At 53.1% G+C, this 21,043-nt stretch overlaps 1 protein-coding gene across 2 annotated transcripts in view; it reads left to right on the top strand.

The window, feature by feature from the left end:
* The window catches only part of Spock2 (SPARC (osteonectin), cwcv and kazal like domains proteoglycan 2), a 39,734-nt gene that overhangs the window by 10,131 nt on the left and 8,560 nt on the right, over positions 1-21,043 (top strand). Inside the window, exons 2-11 of one of the 2 annotated variants that reach the window (XM_045137814.1) lie at positions 5,588-5,596; positions 5,864-5,909; positions 6,665-6,779; positions 9,866-9,980; positions 11,904-12,015; positions 12,393-12,512; positions 14,157-14,375; positions 14,868-14,930; positions 16,556-16,693; positions 16,793-16,934. In XM_045137814.1, the coding sequence (XP_044993749.1) occupies positions 5,588-5,596; positions 5,864-5,909; positions 6,665-6,779; positions 9,866-9,980; positions 11,904-12,015; positions 12,393-12,512; positions 14,157-14,375; positions 14,868-14,930; positions 16,556-16,693; positions 16,793-16,934 (1,079 nt within the window). Of the gene's footprint in view, positions 1-5,587; positions 5,597-5,863; positions 5,910-6,664; positions 6,780-9,865; positions 9,981-11,903; positions 12,016-12,392; positions 12,513-14,156; positions 14,376-14,867; positions 14,931-16,555; positions 16,694-16,792; positions 20,329-21,043 lie in introns of those variants that run through there. The other variant, XM_045137813.1, reaches the window with a different exon arrangement.

Here is a 21,043-nt window from a genome sequence, read left to right as displayed (position 1 = left end):
TGATTTGGGTGCTAATTAAAATGACAGGAAGTAAACAGCCCCGCAAACACCCAGCATGTGCCCCCTAAGCCCACCAGGCTTGCGCACTCCATCTCTCCCCCCCCCAGCTTGGCGCAGTGGGCTGGTCTCCATGGCAACTGAGCTGAGCCGCAGAGATCAAAGCAGGAGATGGGTTAGCTCCAAACCTGCAGAACCAGGGGCGGTGAAGGGATTTCTGGAAAGAGAAGGGAGCCACCCGCCCCCCAAGTGTCTTCCCTCCCCACTGCCAGCTCTTCCTCTCCTGGCTGCGGACTTGGGTAGGAGCCCAAGCTGCTGGGGTTGAGCTGGGACCCGCACCTCCTGGTTCCACCTGTGACATCGATTGTAAAATCACAGTCTTGGGTGCCCATATTCTTCTGTCATGCAATTGGCCGCGTGACTTAACCTCTCTGGGCCTCAATTTTATCGCCTGAGAAATAGGGATAGTAAGTTTCGCTTAGAGTTGCTTAGCGTGAAGAGTGAATAAAGAGCCGGGCGTGGTGGCGCACTCCGGAGGCAGAGGTAGGAGGATCGCTGTTTGTTCGAGGCCACTCTGAGACTCTATAGTGAGTTCCAGGTCAGCCTGGGCTAGAGTGAGACCCTGCCTTGAAAAAACAAAACGAAACAAAACAAAAAAGAGTCAATAAAGCAGTGGGTGGAAAGTACCCAGCCTAAGGCTTCCCCCAAGGAACTCCCTGAAAAGGCGTTAGCTATTGTCACTAGCATGATTATTACCACGTACTAGGTGCTGGGCAGAGAAAGGTGAAGGTTACATGGTGTTTTTCCCCTGGAAGAAACTGGTCAAGTACCTGAAGCAGAGTGAAGCAGAAACAGTGACATTGGTGGTTGTCACCAGGGCAACAACAGACTTCCCCAAGGCCAGCTAACCTGGCATGCGTGTGGGTGGGGTGCGAAAGAGGATGCCTGAGCTTGGTTTTGACAGACATCCCTGTGGGGATTTGAACGCCTGTTCCAGGTGGAGAAGGCAAAGGTCCAGCCTGTGCCTGCTGAAACCTTCCCCGATGGGAGCCTGTGGCCAGGCACAGGTGAAAAGATGGTCACCTTTTGGAGGCTTCAAGGAATCAAGGAAGAGTTGTTTTTTTTTTTTTAAATATTTTATTGATTTATTTGAGAGAGAGAGAGAAAGAGGCAGATAGAGAGAGAGTTGGCGTGCCAGGGCCTCTAGCCACTGGTGTGTGTGTGTGGGGGGGGGAATGATGATGCCTGGACATCCAACCACTGCAAATAAGCACTAGATGCAGGCTTTATGTAGGTACTGGGGAATTGAACCCAGGCTGTCAGGCTTTGCCGGTGAGTCCCTAAACTACTGAGCCATCTCTCCAGCCCCCAAGCCCCTAGTCCCCAGCTATGCATCTTCTGATACTGAGAATGAACTCCAGATACGTGTGCCACTTGGTGCATCTAGCTTTACATGGGTACTAGGGAACCGAACCCAAGCCATCAGGCTTTGCAAGCAAGTAACTTTACCCACTGAGCCCCAGTTTCCACATTTAAAAAAAATTATTTTATTTTATTTTATTTATTTGCGAGAGACAGACACAGAGAGAAAGAAGGAAAGAGAGGAGGGGAGAAAGAGAGGGAGAGGAAAAGAGAGAGAGAATGGGCACGCCAGGGCCTCCAGCCACTGCAAACAAACTCCAGACGCGTGCGCCCCTTGTGCATCTTGCTAACATGGGTCCTGGGGAACTGAGGGGTCCTTAGGCTTCACAGGCAAGCGCTTAATTGCTAAGCCATCTCTCCAGCCCCCCAGTTTCCATATTTTAATGGTGAACGTGGGAGTGCTTGGAGAGCACTTGGCGTTAAAACGTATAGTGCATTTGTCTGTCCCTGAAGTTTTCCTCGCCTGTCTGCTGTGCGGTCCTAGCCGAGTGTAGAAATCACGCAGACCAACATGCTTCCCTCTTAACTACAACTCAGGGTCCCTACCTACCTGTCCTGTGGGCTGGCCCTGGCTCCAGTGCAGGCAAGAAGGGCTTCCCGAACCTCTTCTGTCAAGGAGCTCTGGAAGCCAATCTGATTGTGCTGACGGATCCCAGGATAGAACCCCAGGTCTCCCATTTCCCAAGAAGACCCCTGTGCCCTGGTCAAACCATTTCTCATAACTGCTAATGAGCCCTCCTGGGTGCTTTAAACAGTCCTGATGCAGGGCAAGTCATCCTTCACAAGGGCCACAGCCACCTTCAGCTTATAGATGGCGGTGCGCCCCCACCCCAACCTCAGGGGCCCCTAAGTGTTCTGGCTTCACCCAGAATGGCCATTCCCATGCTGCTCACAGGCTGTCTGGGTCCTCTCTCCCCCCAAAACCTCCTGTGGGAAACAACCCTCCCTGTACCCCCACTGGTCCCCACTCTCACACAGTGCCCTTTCTCCCCCCAACTTTCAGGGCCTTCTCATCTTTCTTCTCTCACCCTCATTTTCTCCACCCAAATCTGAATGTTTTTGCTGACATGACAACCTTGATGTGGGGTGTGCTCCTATGAGCTCTTCCAGGAATGGGGGAGCATGCTTCTCCAGGCCAGGAGCATGCTTAGGGTGCTGCTGGCAAGGGGAAGGGGAGCTGCCTAGGTGAGTTCAGAGCCTCTGTCCTCATCCTCTGGCTGGTAGCTTTTACTCACCTGGGAATGAGGGGCTGGAGATCCAGAAGCACCCGGCCTTCCTCCACCCCACAGTGTGACTTGATTGTACCCCAGAATGCACTCCTATTCAGGGGCCCACCTCTGCCAGCTGAGTTAGCAAAGAGGTTCCTCCCTTCTTGGGGTGGCTGAGTTGTTTTTGTTTGTTTTTTTGAGGTGAGCCCAATAGACTGACTTATTTGTTGTTGTTGTTGTTTTTAATGAGAGAGGGAGAGAATTGGTGCACCAGGACCTCCAGCCAGTGAAGTCAAACTCCATCCACATGCTCCACCTTATGCCCGTGGGCAACCTTGCACTTGTGTTTGGCTTACGTGGGATCTGGGGAGTGGAACATGGGTCCTTAGGCTTCCCAGGCAAGTGTCTTAACCACTAAGCCACCATCAGATGCTTAGCAGTCCAGCTGCTAAGTTCTTAGAAGTCGTCTCTACTATTCCGTTTCTAATCACACGTTCTTGGTCTTAAACTTGGAGAAGCCACATTGTTGAGTGCCCGGGTGTCCACTGGCACCCCACAGGGTGAGGCAGCAGGGTCAGGTCGGAGTGTGAGAGTGAGCCCTCGACTGGCACCCCAGGGTGGGGGGAGCATGAAGGAGCATCTCGGGCCTCTCCCCCTTCAGTTCTGGGGCAGGTAGGGAGGTGATGGGAGGCATGGCTCTGGGTGGTTGAGGTCAGCAGGCTCATGTCTGTCTCCCAAACTCCAGCCACTTACTCTGTCCCCTTTGTCTGAAGTAGGGTCTACATCTAGAGATGCAGCCAAGCTGGCTTTAAACTGGTCCTCCTGGCTCAGCTCCTGTGTGCTGGAATTACAGGTTCTTCCCTCCCCCCAACTTCATAACCTCGTCCCCTTTCTCTTGCCAAGGAAGGGTGGGAGCCCATGGGGAGGCCCCTTGATAGAGGCTGGGGTCTACATTTGTCCCAATCCTTGCAAACCTTGGCCTCAGCTGCTTGTCCATTTTCCACCTTTGGTGGCATGGGCTTGGGCAGAGGACCCCAGCACCCCGAGACCCTTATGGAGAAAGGCTAGAACTAAGCTTGCCTTACAAGGCACTAGCAAGTGGGGGACACTGTGCCTGCTACCTCTGGAGTCCGCTAGCCCTGAGCCGCGGGGCTTCTCTGGAGCGTTTCCTCCAGCCAGCTGCCAGGCCCAAGGGCTAGGGAACAGGCTGTGAGGGGCCCGGCGTGGGCAGAGCCATGTGGCAGATGCAGATACACAGGGGACGGCCAGACCCTCACTCCTCCTGGGAGCCCGGTCCTCTCTGGGCCTCCACTGCTCTTCCGCCCATCCCTTTCCACCCTCCTCCTCCCTGGGGAAACGGAAGAGAGGCTGAGCCCAAGGGAGGGCCTCAGCGGCAAGTGTGAAAGCTGGAGGTTGCTCACAGAAGTGGGTTTCGTTACTTCATTTCTGGGCAAAACCCATCTGGCACTGGTGGATGGCCTCAAGTATCCTTGGTTTCAGTGCTGTGTGTACATGTGCACACGTGCACGTTCCAATGTACAAGGGATGATGTGTGTGCACATGAGTTTACACACACATATGAGACATGCTCGTAGCCACGCATGTGTGCACCTGGGCCTGCGTGAATGTCTACACGCGTGTACGCTCAGCTACACACCTCTAGGCAGGTCACCTCCCTCTGTGGTGACACGGCCTGCTTGGCTCCGCTCTGGTGGTCCTCACCCCTGCTGGGCTCATGCCTGCCAGCTTTCAGAGGAGGCTTCAGAGGTCCAGGACCTTGGGGCTTCCGAAGCCCTTGAGGGTACCCCCTCCATTGTGCCCCGCACATGGGCGCCTTTTTGTGTCAGAGCCCCACACCCTTTTCCCCAGGCCTGCCTGGCAGCTGAGCACCTCCACAGTGTAACCTCTGTCACCTCCACTGCTGTACATCCCTGATGGGGAGTGGGACAGTGCTAAGGAGGGGTGCATGCTGTGCGTGGCTTTTCATGTCCCTTCTCCCAGTAGGAGGCTAGTGGCTGGCTCCTTGGCACTACCATTCTCCAGGGCCCAGAAGCCTCCCCCTACCTGCCTATCAGAGCTTCCTTTAGACACTCTGGAAGCTATTTATGGTTTTTCAGCAAACTTCTCTACCCCAAAGGGGAAAAGGAGGAAGCCAGAGGCAGTGGGGCTTCCGTGCCTGGGAGATAGGCCCGTGGGAGACCTTGGGGTCTATGGGCCACAGGATGGAGTAGACTCGGAAGGTCCCCAGGTGTCTCAGGTCTGAGACCCGTGATGTAGCAGGATGAAAGGGCTGTGGTGGAGATGGTGGCACCTGGGTCATGTCATTTTCTACCTCTGTACTTTCCGGCCTCTTCCTCTCATGGGACGTGCAGGGAGGGTTGCTGGACTCTGCTATAGCCAGGGAAGCCATTACCATTGGCACGGCCAGCCCTCCTTTATGAGCACCGTCTGAGCTCTGCAGGAGGAGAGGGGCCTTGAGTCAAAGCTAGCTCAGCTTGGAAGAGAGGCCCTTCCTCCCACTGCCCTTGCAGGCTGGGCTGGCACAAGCAAGGGTACCTGCCTGGGAAGGGGCCCTGGCGGGAGAGACAAGGGTGCCATTGCTGGGACACCCAGGACACAGGCATGAGAATCACTCTTCCCAGGCAGTATAGGTCCCGCGACATCTGTCCTGGGGCTGGGGCTGGGCTTGAGTTTGTCACTCTCTCAAGGCCATGGGCCCTATCTTAGTGACCCCAGGACCCAGTGTAAATCTGCAGAAATATGGGCTTCCAATCAGTGTGAGCAAGGATCAGGGAGCCGTGGCATGGAAGGCTGTTTGCCTCGTGCCATAGCCACATGAGACCGTGGGGGCCCTGGGCCTTGGAGTCTGAGGATGGGCCTTGTACTGAAGCTCCCTCTCTCTGTCTCCCTCTCTCTCTCTCTCCTTCATTTCCCGTGGCTGCCATGCATCCTGTCTCCAGGAAGTAGAAGTGAGTACAGCCCACACTCAAGCCGCTCCCCGATTCCTTTTTCCTTGTGGGGGGCGGGGGAAGCCACATAGGAGAGGCTGGAAAGGGTCCCAGCTGTGGGGCTGGGGGAGAGAGGCTTTGGGGAGGCAGCAGTTGCCCCCCACCCCTGGGGGGGACACCAGTGGCATGTGGGAAGAGTGGCCCAGGCCTCTCCCATCCAGGGTCTGGCAGCTGAGTCTGGGCTCTGGGCTGACTTGGCCTTTCCCCTGTCCTTCTGTCCTTCTCCAGGATGACTACATCAAGAGCTGGGCGGACAGTCGGCAAGGAGATGAAGGTAGCGTGCCTCTCCCAGGTGGGGCATGGAGAGGGAGCGGACGACCATCTGTGAGGACGGGAGAGCTTGGCTGGAGTCTTGAACTCTGGCTTTAAAAAAATTTTTTTAAGGGCTGGAGAGATGGCTTAGCGGTTAAGCGCTTGCCTGTGAAGCCTAAGGACCCCGGTTCGAGGCTCGGTTCCCCAGGTCCCACGTTAGCCAGATGCACAAGGGGGCGCACGCGTCTGGAGTTCGTTTGCAGAGGCTGGAAGCCCTGGCGCACCCATTCTCTCTCTCCCCCTCTATCTGTCTTTCTCTCTGTGTCTGTCGCTCTCAAATAAATAAATAAATAAATTAAAAAAAATTTTTTTTAAAATTTATTTATGTATTTGAGAGAGGGCCAGGTATCTCTCTCTCTCTCTCTATCTATCTCTATCTCTCTATTATCTATCTATCTATCTATCTATCTATCTATCTATCTATCTATCTATCATCTATCTATCATCTATCTATATAGAGAGAATGGGAGCTCCAAGGCCTCCAGCGCTGCAAACAAACTCTAGATGCATGTGGCACCTTGTTAATCTGGCTTACATTGGTACTGGGGTATCAAACCTGACTCCTTAGTCTTTGCAGGCAAGTGCCTTAACCACTAAGCCATGTCTCCAGCCCTGAAGTCTGGCTCTCAAGAAGGAGAGGCTCCCAGGGGCTCAGAAGCCAGGCCCAGGGAGTCCTTTTCCTAGGTAATCAGCGTGCTGACTGTGTGTCCCTCACAGCTCTGGACACCACCAAGGACCCATGCCAGAAGGTGAAATGCAGTCGTCACAAGGTGTGCATAGCCCAGGGTTACCAGCGGGCCATGTGCATCAGCCGGAAAAAGCTGGAGCACAGGTGAGGGGGCTGGGGCGGGACCTCCACCCCCACCCTGACGCATTAGGCTTCTGCTGTTGAGAAACACATCTGTCAAAATGTAGTGGCTTACAGCAAGACCACACAACCTTTGTTTTATTTTATTTTATTTTATTTTATTTTATTTTATTTTATTTTATTTTATTTTATTTTATTTTATTTTATTTTATTTTATTTTATTTTATTTTATTTTTTGAGGTAGAATCTCACTCTAGCTAGGCTGACTTGGAATTCACTATATAGTCCTAGGGTGGCCTCGAACTCACAGCGATCCTCCTACCTCTGCCTCCCGAGTGTTGGGATTAAAGATGTGTGTGCCACCACATCTGGCTTAAGAACACACTATTATTATTATTACTATTTTATTTTTATTTATGTATTTGAGAGAGAAAGAGGTGGGAAGGGAGAGAGAGAGAAAGAGAGAAAATGGGTGCGCCAGGGCCTCCAGCCACTACAAACTAACTCCAGACACATGTGCCACCTTGTGTATCTGGATTACGTGGGTCCTGGTGAAATTGAACCATGGTCCTTTGGCTTTGCAGGCAAACGCATAAACTACTAAAACCATCCCTCCAGCCCCAAAATGCACTATGGCGCACCTTTCCAAGGTCTGTCAAGGGTCGGGGACTCAGGAGTGGTTCTAGGCTCTGGCTCAGGCTCTGTGGTGAGGTCACGATCAAGATGCCGACTGGGGTTGGAGAAGCCACTTGCAGGTCAGCTCCTGGCTGTTGGTTGGAGGCCTCCGTTTCTAGTCATTGGATGTCATGAGAGGCTTGAGTGACAGCTCGCGTTCCTTAAAGCAGGTCATCCAAGGGAGAGCAAGGGGAAGCCGCACCTTGAGCACAATGACTAAGCACTGGGGGACCCAGGGAATGCCACAGTTCCTCTCTGGACCCAAGTGTCTGGGCTTCTGAGACAAATAAGTTAGCCCAGGCAGTCCAAGGTTCCTTCATTCTCTAGCACAACAGATTGAATGAAGGTCACAGCTTCTGAGGCCTACGGGGGAAGAAGGGGGAAGGGGCATTTCAGGTAGTCTTTGCCCAAGGACAAGGTGGGCCTTGGCTCTAAGGTTCTCAGAAAAAGTCTCGTGTTCCTCCTCTCTCCCCTGAATCACAGAAGACCAGACCTGGGGTTGCAATCTTAGTACGTGAGGGGCCGGAAAGGTCCTGGGATACGTGAAGAGAGCTTGGTGTTAGGTGTGACGTCTGTTATGAAAGGCCAGATTCTGACTTTTTTTTTTTTTTGCTGCATGTGATGTGTGTATATTTTCACACGTGTGGGTGCATGAGTTTGTCATGCATGTGGAGGACAGAGGGCAACCTCAGATCCATTTTTTTGTTGTTGTTTTTTTGCTTTTTGAGGTAGGGTCTCACTCTGGCCCAGGCTGACCTGGAATTCACTCTGTATCTTCAGGGTGGCCTCAAACTCATGGCGATCCTCCTACCTCTGCCTCCTGAGTGCTGGGATTAAAGGCATGTGCCACCATGCCCAGCTTTCAGATTCATTCTTGCAGGCATCCTATCCATCTTTTTTTGAGACAGCCTCTCTCATTGGCCTGGAACTCACCAGTTAGGCTAGACTGGCTGTCCAGCGAGCCCCCAGGATCCTTCTGTCTCTGTCCCCCTACTCCTACGCCCATTCTGGAATTAATAATACGCACCACAATGCCTGGCATTCTTTTTGTTTGTTTGTTTTCTAAGGTAGGGTTTCACTCTAGCCCAGGCTGACCTGGAATTCACTATGTATTCTTAGGGTGGCCTCGAACTCATGGCGATTTGCCTACCTCTGCCTCCCCAGTGCTGGGATTAAAGGTGTGTGCCACCATGCCCGGTGCCTGGAATTCTTTTTTATAAAAAATTGTTTTTTAAAAAATTATTTATTTGGGCTGGAGAGATGGCTTAGCAGTTAAGGGACATGCCTGTGAAGCCTAATGACCCAGGCTTGAATCTCCAGGTCCCACGTAAGCCAGATGCACATGGTGGTGCATATGTCTACAGTTTGTTTGCAGTGGCTAGAGGCCCTGGTGTGTCCATTCTCACTCTCTGTCTGTCTCTGTTTCTAATAAGTAAATAATAAATTTTAAAAATTATTTATTTGCAAGAAGAGAGAAACAGAAAGAGGGAGAGAAAGAGAGAATGAGCACACCAGTCTCTAGCCTATTGCAAATGAACTCCAGATGCAGTGCCACTTTGTGCATTTAGCTTTATGTGGGTCCTGGGGAATTGAACCCAGGTCATTAGGCTTTACAGGCAAGTGCCTTCACTACTGGGCCATCTCTCCAGCCCATGCCTGGCATTCTTACATGGATTCTGGGAATTAAAGTCAGGTCCTCAGGCTTGCAAGGCAGGCACTTTACCCACTGAGCTATCTCCCCAGCCCAGAAATGTAGGGCTTTAAAAAAAATTTTTACTTTTATTTATTTATTACAGAGGGAGGGGAGGAATGAGGCAGGTAGAGATAAAGAGAGAATGGGCATGCCAGGGAATCCACTGCAAACAAACTCCAGACACATGTGCCACTTTGTGCATCTGGCTTACACGGGTGCTGGAGAATTGAACCTGGGTCCTTTGGCTTTGCAGGCAAGTGCCTTAATCTCTAAGCCATTTCTCCAGCCCCAGAAATGCAGATTTTTATGTGAGCTCTCCTATTTTGCAAATGTTAGTGAATAAACAATAAATTAAACACACACACACACACACACACACACACACAATAACCACCTTTGGTGGCCAGACAAAATGAGTCTATAGGCCAGATGTGGTTCATGGGCTATCAGTTTATAACCTCCAATGCGGTCTGATTCCTCACGTGAAATGGGACAACCTTTTGCCTCTGGCAGTCAGATCTGGCTTTGCTCCCTGCAAAAAGGTGAGCTAGGGTCTGTGTCCTATCCAGTTCATTCCTTAGGAGCTGGAGGAGGGTCTGATGAGGGGGTGGGTGATGGAATGGTGGGCAGGATGAGGGTGAAGGGTCTACTGTAGATGCTCTAGCCAGTCTCCTGGACCCTCTCCTCACTCTCTCTCTCTCATATGCACCTCCATCTCCATCCCTTTTCCACCCTTCTGCAGGATCAAGCAGCCCTCTCTGAAACTCCATGGAAACAAAGACTCTATCTGCAAACCCTGTCACATGGCCCAGCTCGCCTCGGTCTGCGGCTCTGATGGCCACACTTACAGCTCGGTGGTGAGGAGCCCTGGTCCCAGGTGGGATGGAGGAGGTGGGGTGTACCCCCAAAGTCATCGGGAGGAGAAGGACCAGTCATCTGGGACCTCCTCCAGAGTCCCCAGGACTGAGAAGGGGCTCAGTTACTGTATTTAACGGAACCAAGTTGCTGGACATAGAAGGGACCCCTGCAGCTCTAGCTAGGGGGTGACCTAACCTTAGGCAGGTGCAGGTTGGAAGAAGGACCTGGAAGAGAGACGTGGGCCCGTAGCTGCAGGGAGAGTAGGTGGCGCTGCTGAGCATATCCAGTAGGCTAGTTGCGGGGGTGAAGAGAGGGCTTCCACTCAGACGTCACCAGCCAGCAGAGGGCGCTGTGAGCAGGCGGGCACAGCCTTCCCAAGAAGACATGGTGGGAAAGGCCATGTTGGGGACTTTTTTTAGTTGGGGGGAGGCGCTAGGGTGGGTCTCACTCTAGCCCAGGCTGGCCTGGAATTCGCTATGTAGTCCCAGAGTGGTCTCAAACTCACGGCGATCCTCCTACCTCTGCCTCCCAGCTTCGGGAATTTTTGTGAGGCTAAATGAAGTGACATTTGTGAAAACATTTTACAAATTCTCGAGTACCCCAGACTTGCAGGTGACGGTTAAGAATGCTTCTAGGGCTGGAGAGATGGCTTAGCGGTTAAGCGCTTGCCTGTGAAGCCTGAGGACCCCGGTTCGAGGCTTGATTCCCCAGGACCCACATTAGCCAGATGCACAAGGGGGCGCACGCATCTGGAGTTCGTTTGCAGTGGCTGGAGGCCCTGGCGCGCCCATTCTCTCTCTCTCTGTCTATTTGCCTCTCTCTCTCTCTCTGTCTATGTCAAATAAATAAATAAAAAAGAACAAAAAAAAAATTTTTTTTTAAAAAAAAGAATGCTTCTAGTAGCAAGAAGACTGCTTAGTTAGGCGGGAGACACAGACTGCTGCCTAAGGCAGGCCCTCTTGCCTGGGTGAGATGCAGATGTAAAAGTCCCCAGCTATGATGCATGAGGATCCGTAGCTGAGGCAGTGACCCAGGGTTGGGTGGGGAAGTGGGGGATGGAGGGCAGAATGAGCAGTAGATGAGCAGAGGAAGAAGAGGAAGAGGAGGAGGGCGAGGAAGGGGCGCGTTTGTGTCTCACGCCAGGGTACGGGCAGAAGCTGTGGGTCAAGGCCACACTATGCTGTGGGGAGGCACAGGTCTTTAGTAGGTCTAGTTTCAACCTCGGCTCATTGGCCCAGGGTTGTACCCAGGGCCTCCTTGGCCTTGATGTTTCCTGCTGAGCATGAAAAATGCTATTCTCTTTCCCAGGGCTGTCAAGGCCCAAGGGTGACAATGTTTCCAAGTGCTGCAAGAACCTGACTTGCCATGACAGCCACTTCAGGAGGGGAATGTTTCAGCAGCAGGGGACTAGAAGAGGCCCTCAGAAACCAACTTCAGGAGCGTAGACAGGCAGGAGATTAGAGGGACAGGGTTTATTATCTAGAGCGCTGAGAAGACCCCCTGGAGGTGGCTGGAGGCCCCTGTGGAGAGAGAGAGAGTCTGAGAGTCCATTGCGCAGGGACCCTGGGACTGTGGCAAAAGGCGTCGGGGGCGGGGGGATAAAGACAGACCATGAGAGCCAGAGTTGGGCAGTAGATAGCCAAAACAGGGGCAGTGAAGCCACAAGGTGAGGAGAGGGAGACAGAAGGGACCAGGCAGTGACAGCTATTCTGAGAGTGCAGGGGAGGGCATGGCCATAGCCAGGACTGCCCCTCACGCCCCACAGCCCTACCGTGCATCCTTGGCTTGTACAGGAGGAGGGTTAGAAAGAGGCCACTCGTGGGCAAGGCCGCCGTGGCTGTCGTGGTGGGAGGCTTAGGGGGACCCTGGCTGCAGGGCGCATGGGCGGGCCCCCGTCATCCAGCCCGAGCTATCCCGTGCAGTGTAAGCTGGAGCAGCAGGCATGCCTGAGCAACAAGCACTTGGCAGTGAGATGCGAAGGGCCCTGTCCCTGCCCCACCGAGCAGGCCGCCTCCACCGCCGAGGGCAAGTCAGGTAAGCAAAGTTTGGGGCCACGGCCGGGCTGGGGGAGGGAGCTCAGTGCTAGGGCACTCCGGGGGCCTCCTTTTGGGTTGTGCCATGGGGAGCAGAGGTTTGCCGAGTAGGTAACCGAGCAGTAAGTTTGGACCTTCACACTCTTTTTTTCTTTTTTTTTTTCCCCCTGGTTGTCTGGGAAGGTTAGAGGGAGGGATTCCTTCCTTCCACTAGAAGCCAGGCCAGACTTTCAGTGTGGGAGATGGGGAGAGTCTTGGAGAGGAAGCCCCTGATTCCATTTCCTCCCCTCCTGCATCTCTTTCTGTTGCCCAGCCCTCAGGGCCTGCTCCCCCATCCCCATTCATCCTCAACCCTCTCCTATGTTCTGTTCACTGCAGAGACCTGCACGGGTCAGGACCTGGCTGACCTGGGGGATCGACTGCGGGACTGGTTCCAACTTCTCCATGAGAATTCCAAGCAGAATGGCTCAGCCGGCAGCGCAGCCAACCCTGCCAGTGGTACCAAGCTGCTCCTCTCCCTGGGAGGGGGGATGAGGGAAGGGGTTGAGGAAACAGATGTTCATAGGGCCAGCCTACCTCGATCCTTTCTACCAGTCCCTGCTCCAGCGATGAGAACCTCAGGAGAGCTTCATTTGCCCCAGAAGAAGGGGAGGTCAGCTCTAGCCATAATGGGAAGTACACAGATGGCCAGCTAAGTAGGAAGACTTCCTGATATGAATACAGGAACTTACTTTCCTTAGGCAGCCAGGGAAAATCAAAGAAATATTGTTTTCTGAGTTGAGGATATAGATCAGGGAAGAACACTTGCCCAGCATTCACAAGGCTCTGGGTTTAATCACCAGCACTGAAAAAGAAATTTTAAAGGACTATAAAAATTTATTTGGGCCAGAGAGATGGCCTAGCAGTTAAGGTACTTGCCTACAAAGCTTAAGAACTCATGTTCGGATCTCCAGGTCCCACATAAGCCAGACACAGTTATGCAAGTGCTCAATGTTGCACATGCACACAAGGGGGCGCATGTGTCTGGAGTTTGTTTGCAGCAGCTGAAGGCCCTGATACACCCATTCTCTCTCTCTCTCTCTTGCAAATAAATAATAAAAAGTAAATAAAGTTTATTTATGTAGCCAGGTGTGGCGGCACACACCTTTAATCCCAGCACTTGGGAAGTCATGGTAGGAGCATCACCATGAGTTCAAGGCTAGCCTGAGACTACATAGTGGATTCCAGGTCAGCCTGGGCTAGAGTGAGATCTGACCTTGAAAAAATTTTATTTATTTATTTATTTGCACAAGTGTGTCTGTGTATATACACATTCCAAGGTTTCTTGCCACTGAAAATGAATGTCAGACACATGTACCACTTAAAAATTTTTTAAATTTATTTGAGAGAATGAGAGGGAGAAAGAAAGAGGCAGATCTATATATAGAGAGAATGGGTGCACCAGGGCCTTTAGCCCTGCAAATGAACTCTAGATGCATGCACCACCTTGTGCATCTGGCTTACGTGGGTCCTGGGGAATTGAACCTGGGCCTTTTAGCTTTGCAGCTAAGAGCCCTAATGCCTTATCCATCTCTCCACCCCATGTATCACTTTTTTTTGCAGCTGGCTTTACATGGGTACTGGGGAACTGAACCAGCAGGCTTTGTAAGCAAGTTCCTTTAACCATTGATGAGCCATCTTCCCAGCCCTAAAAGGGCTTTGAAAATGGGCTTTTGAGTGGCTCAGATGCAGTCCTATACAACAGCAGAGGCCAGGACATTGGGCTGTTCTTTTTTTATTTATTTTTTTTGTTTACTTTTATTTATTTAGTTGAGAGCAACAGACAGAGAGAGAAAGAGGCAGAGAGAGAGAGAGGGAGAGAGAATGGGCATGCCAGGGCCTACAGCCACTGCAAACGAACTCCAGATGCATGCACCCCCCTTGTGCATCTAGCTAACGTGGGTCCTGGGGAATCGAGCCTCGAACCAGAATCCTTAGGCTTCACAAGCATGCACTTAACCACTAAGCCATCTCTCCCATTGGGCTGTTCTTGAGTTTCTAGACCTCAGTGTTAGGTTCCAGGCTGAGCTGACCCTGCATAGAGGGCTGGGCTGTGAACAAAGCAGAGAGCGGAGCACAGCTGAGCCCTGGCCTGCTCCCCAGGGCTGGACAAAAGCCTGGGGGCTAGCTGCAAAGACTCCATCGGCTGGATGTTCTCCAAGCTGGACACCAGTGCCGACCTCTTCCTGGACCAGACCGAGCTGGGCGCCATCAACCTGGACAAGTACGAGGTCTGCATTCGCCCCTTCTTCAACTCCTGTGACACCTACAAGGACGGTCGTGTCTCCACCGCCGAGTGGTGTTTCTGCTTCTGGCGAGAGAGTGAGTGTGGCCCTGCCCTTCCCTCCCACTCGGGGGCTCTGCCCCGGCCTGGGGTTCTCTTTGGGTGTCATACTAGCCACCTCTCGGCCACATGCTTAGGCCTGGAGGCTTCCCAGTGCAATCACTCCCTATATCTCCAAGGACTTGGCATCTTGAATTCCCAACAGTTGGCTCTAAGCTCTCTCCCTGGGCTCCCAGACTTAGATTTGATAGATTCTGAAGTTTATGCACTTTTGAGGACTTCTTTCAAAAGAGTATAAAGCTGAGCATAGTGGTGGCGCACGCCTTTAATCTCAGCACTTGGGGGGCCAAGGTAGGAGGATCACTGTGAGTTCGAGGCCAGCCTGAGACAACATAGTGAATTCCAGCTAAGCCTGGGCTAGAGTGAGACTACCTCAAAAAAATAAGGAGTATTAAAAATATTACAGGGGTCCTAAGTGTGGGGGTACAGTTAGCATACCGAGCTGGTCCTGAGACTGCCTCTCCCCACAGAGCCCCCCTGCTTGGCAGAACTGGAACGTACACAGATCCAAGAGGCAGCCAAGAAGAAACCAGGTGAGAAGGGGTGTGGAGGCGGAGGCTGGGAGACTACCCTGAGTTACTCTGAAGCCCAGAGGTTCCAGCCAACCATAGGGCACGTGCTAAACCCACAGGAGGCTTTGGTCCAGGACCACACATGGTTTCACCCGTATGGTGGGCCAGAATCTCCCCAGCTGCCCCTCAGTAAGTTTATGTAGGTGTTTGCTTCATGGCTGGGGCTGACACTGGGGGTTCAGGAGCATCCAAGAGCCCTCCACCCCAAGCTCACGTCCACAGGCGTGTGGAATGTCAAGCTGGAGTGGGGTTCCTCTATGGGAGATGCTAACTCATGCGCTCCACCGCCACCTCTGGAGAGACAAAAGAACAAAAACACAGCTTGGGTCAGAACTGATGGGCAAGACGGTCCCCGGGTGCTGTGAGGCCTGAGCACAGGCTAACCACACACACATTCACCACATAAATTAACGCGTCCATAAGAGAGCTCTTCCAACTGAGACTGGTTCTTAGAGCTGGGGGAGAATGCAGGCGGGCATGAGCTGACCTGCGCCACGTCACAGGATGTGCTTTTGATGGGGGGGAGGGTGGCATTCTAGAGGCGTCCCAAGGGGAGAGAATGAGCCAGTTGAGTATACCATGATGGAGGGCAAGAAAAAGCTTAAGAGTCTCAGAAAACAGCATGAAAGGACACATGAAAGGCAGCTGGAGAGTGATGTGGAAGGGACAGAGGTCTGAGAGGTAGGTGACACAGGGCCTTGTAGCTACTCAACCATGGCTTGAGGGCTGGGCCAGAGACTAATGACCCAGGTTCGGTTCCCCAGGACCCATGTAAGCCAGATGCACAAGGTGGCTCATGCATCTCGAGTTCATTTGTAGTGGCTAGAGGCCCTGGTGTGCGCTCTCTCTCCCTCCCTCTCTCTCTCTCTCTCTCTCTCTCTCTACATATATATATATATATATATATATATATATATATATATATATATATCTGCTTGCAAATAAATAAATAAAATATTTAAAAAACAAACAACAACAAAGAGCGGCTTGACACTTGATTAATGAGTCCAGCACACAGAATACCCACTGCTAGAAGCACACATGGCATCACGCTGGCGAGGCTCGTGACCAGGCGAACATCGTCTTGCTGTCTCTTCCCCCAAGCAGGCCCCTGTGCCTCGAGCCCTCCATGCTACGGTCCCTTGTGTCACCCTGGTGGCCTCTGTGGATCTCTTCCCCCGTGAAGTCGCTCAGAACACATCTGGTGGGCAGGTGGAAGGGCAGAAGTTCAGGGACTTGCGCAAGTGTTTTAGGGATGTGAGTTTCCCGTTTCCAGAAATAAGCCCTGGGAGCCAGGCGTGGTGGCGCACGCCTTTAATCCCAGCACTCGGGAGGCAGAGGTAGGAGGATCGCAGTGAGTTCAAGGGCATTCTGAGTCTACATAGTGAATCCCAGGTCAGCCTGGGCTAGAGTGAGACCCTACATCAAAAAAAAAAAAAAAAAAAAAATTAGAAATAAGCCCTGGGCATCTGGGTTCCTTGGGGTCAGCACCAGCCCGGCTGAATATATCCTTGCTCGATCCACAATGTGCCAGAGTCCATGGCCTGGACCAAGGCTCTGACCCCACGGGGTCCTGTGTCCCTCAGGTGTCTTCATCCCGAGCTGTGACGAGGACGGCTACTACAGGAAGACGCAATGTGACCAGAGCAGCGGCGACTGCTGGTGCGTGGACCAGCTGGGCCTGGAGCTGAGCGGCACCCGGATGCGTGGCAACCCCGACTGCGGTAAGAGCGAGTTCTTCCCTAAGGCCCCCTGGGGACCTGCGCCGAGGAGAGAGCTGCCGCAAAGGCCCCTTACCGGCCTCCGCCTTGTCTCCGCCACAGATGACATCGTGGGTTTCTCGGGGGATTTTGGGAGCGGCGTTGGCTGGGAGGACGAAGAAGAGAAGGAGGTGGAGGAGGCCGGCGAGGAGGCGGAGGAGGAGGAGGGCGACGCCGGCGAGGCCGATGACGGAGGCTACATCTGGTAGATGGCCCTGGGGTGGGGGGGCGTGGCCGTGGCTGGCCAGGGTGCCAACGGCCAGGGAGATGGGCCAGCAGATACCTGGACAGCAGCAGGCAGCTTAGCGAATGGATCCGGAAGTCAGTGCGAAGGAGTCTGGCTTCAAGGGGAGGAGTGGAGGTGGGCGTGCGTGGCATGTGTGACTGCGACGGGTGAGTGTGAGTGTGAGTGTGTGTGTGTGTGTGTGTGTGTGTAGCATGTGCTCACAGATGTGTCCTTGATCTATCCCACTCTTGGCGGCGAGCCACCCAGAGGCCCTTTCAATCTCCTCCAAGTCCTTTTCTTTCCATTTGCTTTTGGTTTTAACGTACACACATTCACACACTTATATACATACCGACAGGCCAAAATCAGTGAAATGAGCCCTTTCCCCTAGTCCCTCCAGCTGTACCCCAAAACCCTGGGATCCCACCCTGTCCCATCCATCCCTGCCTGCCCTCCATCCCTTCCTGCCCTTCTCCCCCCTCAAAAGGGGAGATAGGGGATTCACCCAAAGTTGGGCCAATTAGGTGTGAGCACCTGTCATCCTTGGGTGACCGGCCAAGCCTATCCCTCTGCTGCGTTCCCAAGGACTAGGCACCCTTCGAACCCAAGCCGGAATGACAGAGATGGCCAAGAAGGAGCCGGGAGGCAGGAAAGGGGGAGGCAGGAAAGGGGGAGTCCCTGGATGTCGGCTGCGGCCATCCCAGCAGCTTCTGTGACCTCACGGGGGTCTGGGCTGTGGTCCCTCAGCTGAGCCTTACCAGCTCCCCTTGGTGAAGCCCAGAGTTGGGCTCGCTGCTCCCGCCTCCATCCCCTCGCTGGAGACCCCCCTTGTCCACCCTAGGGAGCCCGAGAACCAGGAGCAGCAGATGTGTGCCCACCTCCCCGGACCTCTAACAAAATGCTCTTCTCCTGCCCACACCAGTAGAAAGACTTGTCCCCAAGACCTTGAGTGGAGAAGCTTCCAGAACATGTTTTCTGACAAGGTCATCTTGCCCTTGAGCAGTGCTGTCCTGGGCCATTTGTTACACTACTTCTCTTAGCTCCTGGGGTTTCTTCTGTCTCCCCAGTCCCCAAGCGCTGCCCTGGCACGGTGGACCAACTTCCCAGGCTCAGAAGCCCTGTAGTGTACAAGAAGAGATCGGTGTGTCAGAGGGGACAGGATGGGGTGGTGCTAGGCCTGGAGACCACCCTTACTGTGCCCCAAATCTCCAGGCTAGGCGGGCTATCCTCATACCAGATGAGATGATGCCCGCGGTGGGTTTTCCTTATGGGTTTGTTGTTTTGTCCGAAATGCCCAGTTCTCCCTCTCTGAGCAAATTCCTTAACACGTGTGAAGAATTTCTTACCTGGTTTTGGGCCTCTGATGCCTTTTCTGTACATGGAGAGTGCAGTGCGTGCGTGCATGCGTGCGTGCGTGTGTGTGTGTGTGTGTGTGTGTGAACCTAGAGGCCATCCCGGTGGTTGTGGGAGAGCAAGGGCCAGCCCCTGTCTGCTGGGAACCTGGATGGCCACGCGCGGTCCGTGGCTGAGGCTTCTTGGACAAGACTCCAGCCTGGCTGTCCCCAGCATCTCCCGGTATTGGCTGGTCGCATCCACCGAGTGTTGGCTGGACTTAGAAGGAAGAGCCTCACCCTGTCTGTCCCTTTAAGCCACCCCGGAATCCACACCTTCCGAGTCTTCTCCTGAGGAAAATTTGGAAACTCCACTAAACCCCCCCAAAAGCGCTTCTCATCCTGCAGCACAGCCCCAGCCCCTTCCTCCTCTCCCTGCCTCTGCGCCCTTCCTCTGGTCCCCGGCTCAGTCACATCACCCCTCCGCTCTCCAGGGGCAACTCCTCCTCCTCCACCTGGAGCTACTGAAACTTCCTGCTCTCCCAAGAATGGGGATCTGGGGGTCCGGTTCTTCCTTTGCCCTAACTGGGCTTCAGGAGCATCCCTGGGCAGCTGGGAAGGCTGTGGGGCTCTCTGGAGTGGGAGGCCGTGCAGAGGAAGGGATGCCCTCCTCCTCTTACCACTGGCCCCCCCTCCTGGGAGGTGTGTGTATGGGGGGGTCTGTGCTCTGTGTGTCTCTGAGTCTTCCGGTTGTACACGTTTCTCTGACTTTGTAAATATCCTTCAGGGAGAAAGCAAACGGGGCTGAACTCGGCCCCTGGCGGGCTTGCAGGGGTCCAGGCCTTGCTCTTCCCTGAAGACCCCCCCCATGCTGCTTTGTGCCCCACTGAGATACAGCCCCCCCACTTCCCCTCCAAGGCAGGCAGAGCCGTGGTTCCCAGTGGGCCAGAAGGCCTCCAAGGAGCTTCTGGTCAGTCAAGTTTAAGGTTCCCTAGGGAACAAGGTCACAGGTTGGAAGGTCTGCAGCCCTTGTGCCCTCAACCAAGTTGCCTGTCCAGACCCTCCTGGCACCTCCCTGCTCCCATTCCCCTGACTTGCGCAGGGGAATTAGGGCCCTGTTGAAAAGGGTTCACCCACTTAGAGCGGACCCACTTCTTGTCAGGATCTAGACCTGCCCTCGGCTGCCCCAGGCCTGCCTTGGCCCATGGGTGCTGGGGAAAAAAGGTGTGCGAGATGGGGTAGGTCGGGGCTGGAGAAAATCAATGTGCCTGAGAGACCATTCAGAGAGCCCAGCAACGACCGGGATGGGGCCTGGCCTGGGAGCTTTGCAAGGAGGCCGAGCTGATGAGAAGGACAATGGGACATCTTAATTATCAGTCCCTCCAGTGACCCACTGGGCCTCGACTGTCTCACTCCAGCCTGCCAGGTGTCAGAGGGCAGGCCACCCATCCTGTCTTTCACTAGCTTTTTCCATGACTAGCTTCTCCCGAGTGGGTGGGTGGGAAACGTCTTTGACACCTGAGTGGCCCTGGGGCCACAAGCTGGCGGTGGTCCCCGCGGAGAGCCCTGGAGCTCCGAAAGGAGACTGGAGACGTCTGTCCCGGGCACAGCACACCGCTTCCCAGCCCGCATTCTTCTCAAACCGTCCGTCCGATGTGCAATAACTGAGCTTAGAGTTAAGAGTTGTGGTCAAGTGCTCGGGTTTCCGTCTGTAGATTTAAGTGCTGAAATTGTATCTCTCAGTAACTTTAGATGTCCTTTGAAAAAAACAAATTTGAAAAACAAAGTGTTAGACCTGTGTGTGTGTGTTGATGGGCACTCAAGCAACCCTTGGATCACCCCCCTTCTCCCCTATCTCTGCACCCCCTCCCCTCATGCCCCGCTTCCCCACCTCATGCCCCTCCTCCACCTGAGGCCCCGCCTTGTGTCGTCTTCATCTGCCTATTGCTCAGCCTAAGGAAACAAGTTCACTCTACACATGCATAAAGGAAAGCAAATGTTATTTTTAAGAAAATGGAAAATAAAAAACTTTATAAACACCACCGGCTGGGAAATTTCTGATGTTTTTCCTCTTAACCTTTTTCAGAAAAAAAAAAAAAAAAGAAAAAGAAAAAGTTGGGCTGGAGGGATGGCTTAGTGTTTAAGTCATTTGCCTGTAAAGCCAAAGGACCTAGGTTCGATTCCCCAGGACCCACATAAGCCAGATGAACAAGGTGGCACATGCGTCTGGAGTTTGTTTGCAGTGGCCGGAGGCCCTGGCGTGCCCATTCTCTCCCTCTCTCTCTTCCTCTTTCTCTGTCAGATAAATAAATAAATAAAAATAAAATATTTTTTTTTAAAAAAGAAAAAAAAAACCCAGTTTCCACAGATGACAGCCTGTGGTTCAGACTACTGTACTCAGCGTGGTTCTGTTATTTGGTCCCTTGTGAGGCCTTGGCGAGGGGGGTGGCTGGGAGGAAGGACCCGATTGATCCATAGAGAACCGGGCAAGACTTCCAAATGTTTGTATCATTCAATATCACTCAAATATACACACAATCCATAGTGACATAAATGCCGATGGATACATCTCTCCTGCGGGCACAGACCAAGCCTTAACGACCCGCCTTTCTCATCTAGCAAATTAAGGAATCTCCCTCCCCTTGTTTATAACCACAGAGCCATCTCTTCATCCCCTGGATGTTGTCTTTTTATTTGCTTATTTATTTTGGAGGCAGGGGGTCACTCTAGCTCAGCCTGGCCTGGAAGTCACTCTTT

Source organism: Jaculus jaculus, chromosome 18 (assembly GCF_020740685.1).
Source record: "Jaculus jaculus isolate mJacJac1 chromosome 18, mJacJac1.mat.Y.cur, whole genome shotgun sequence".
Lineage (NCBI taxonomy): Eukaryota > Metazoa > Chordata > Mammalia > Rodentia > Dipodidae > Jaculus > Jaculus jaculus.
The sequence above is the reverse complement of the archived record's forward strand: the minus strand, read 5'-3'. Positions and strand labels throughout refer to the sequence as shown.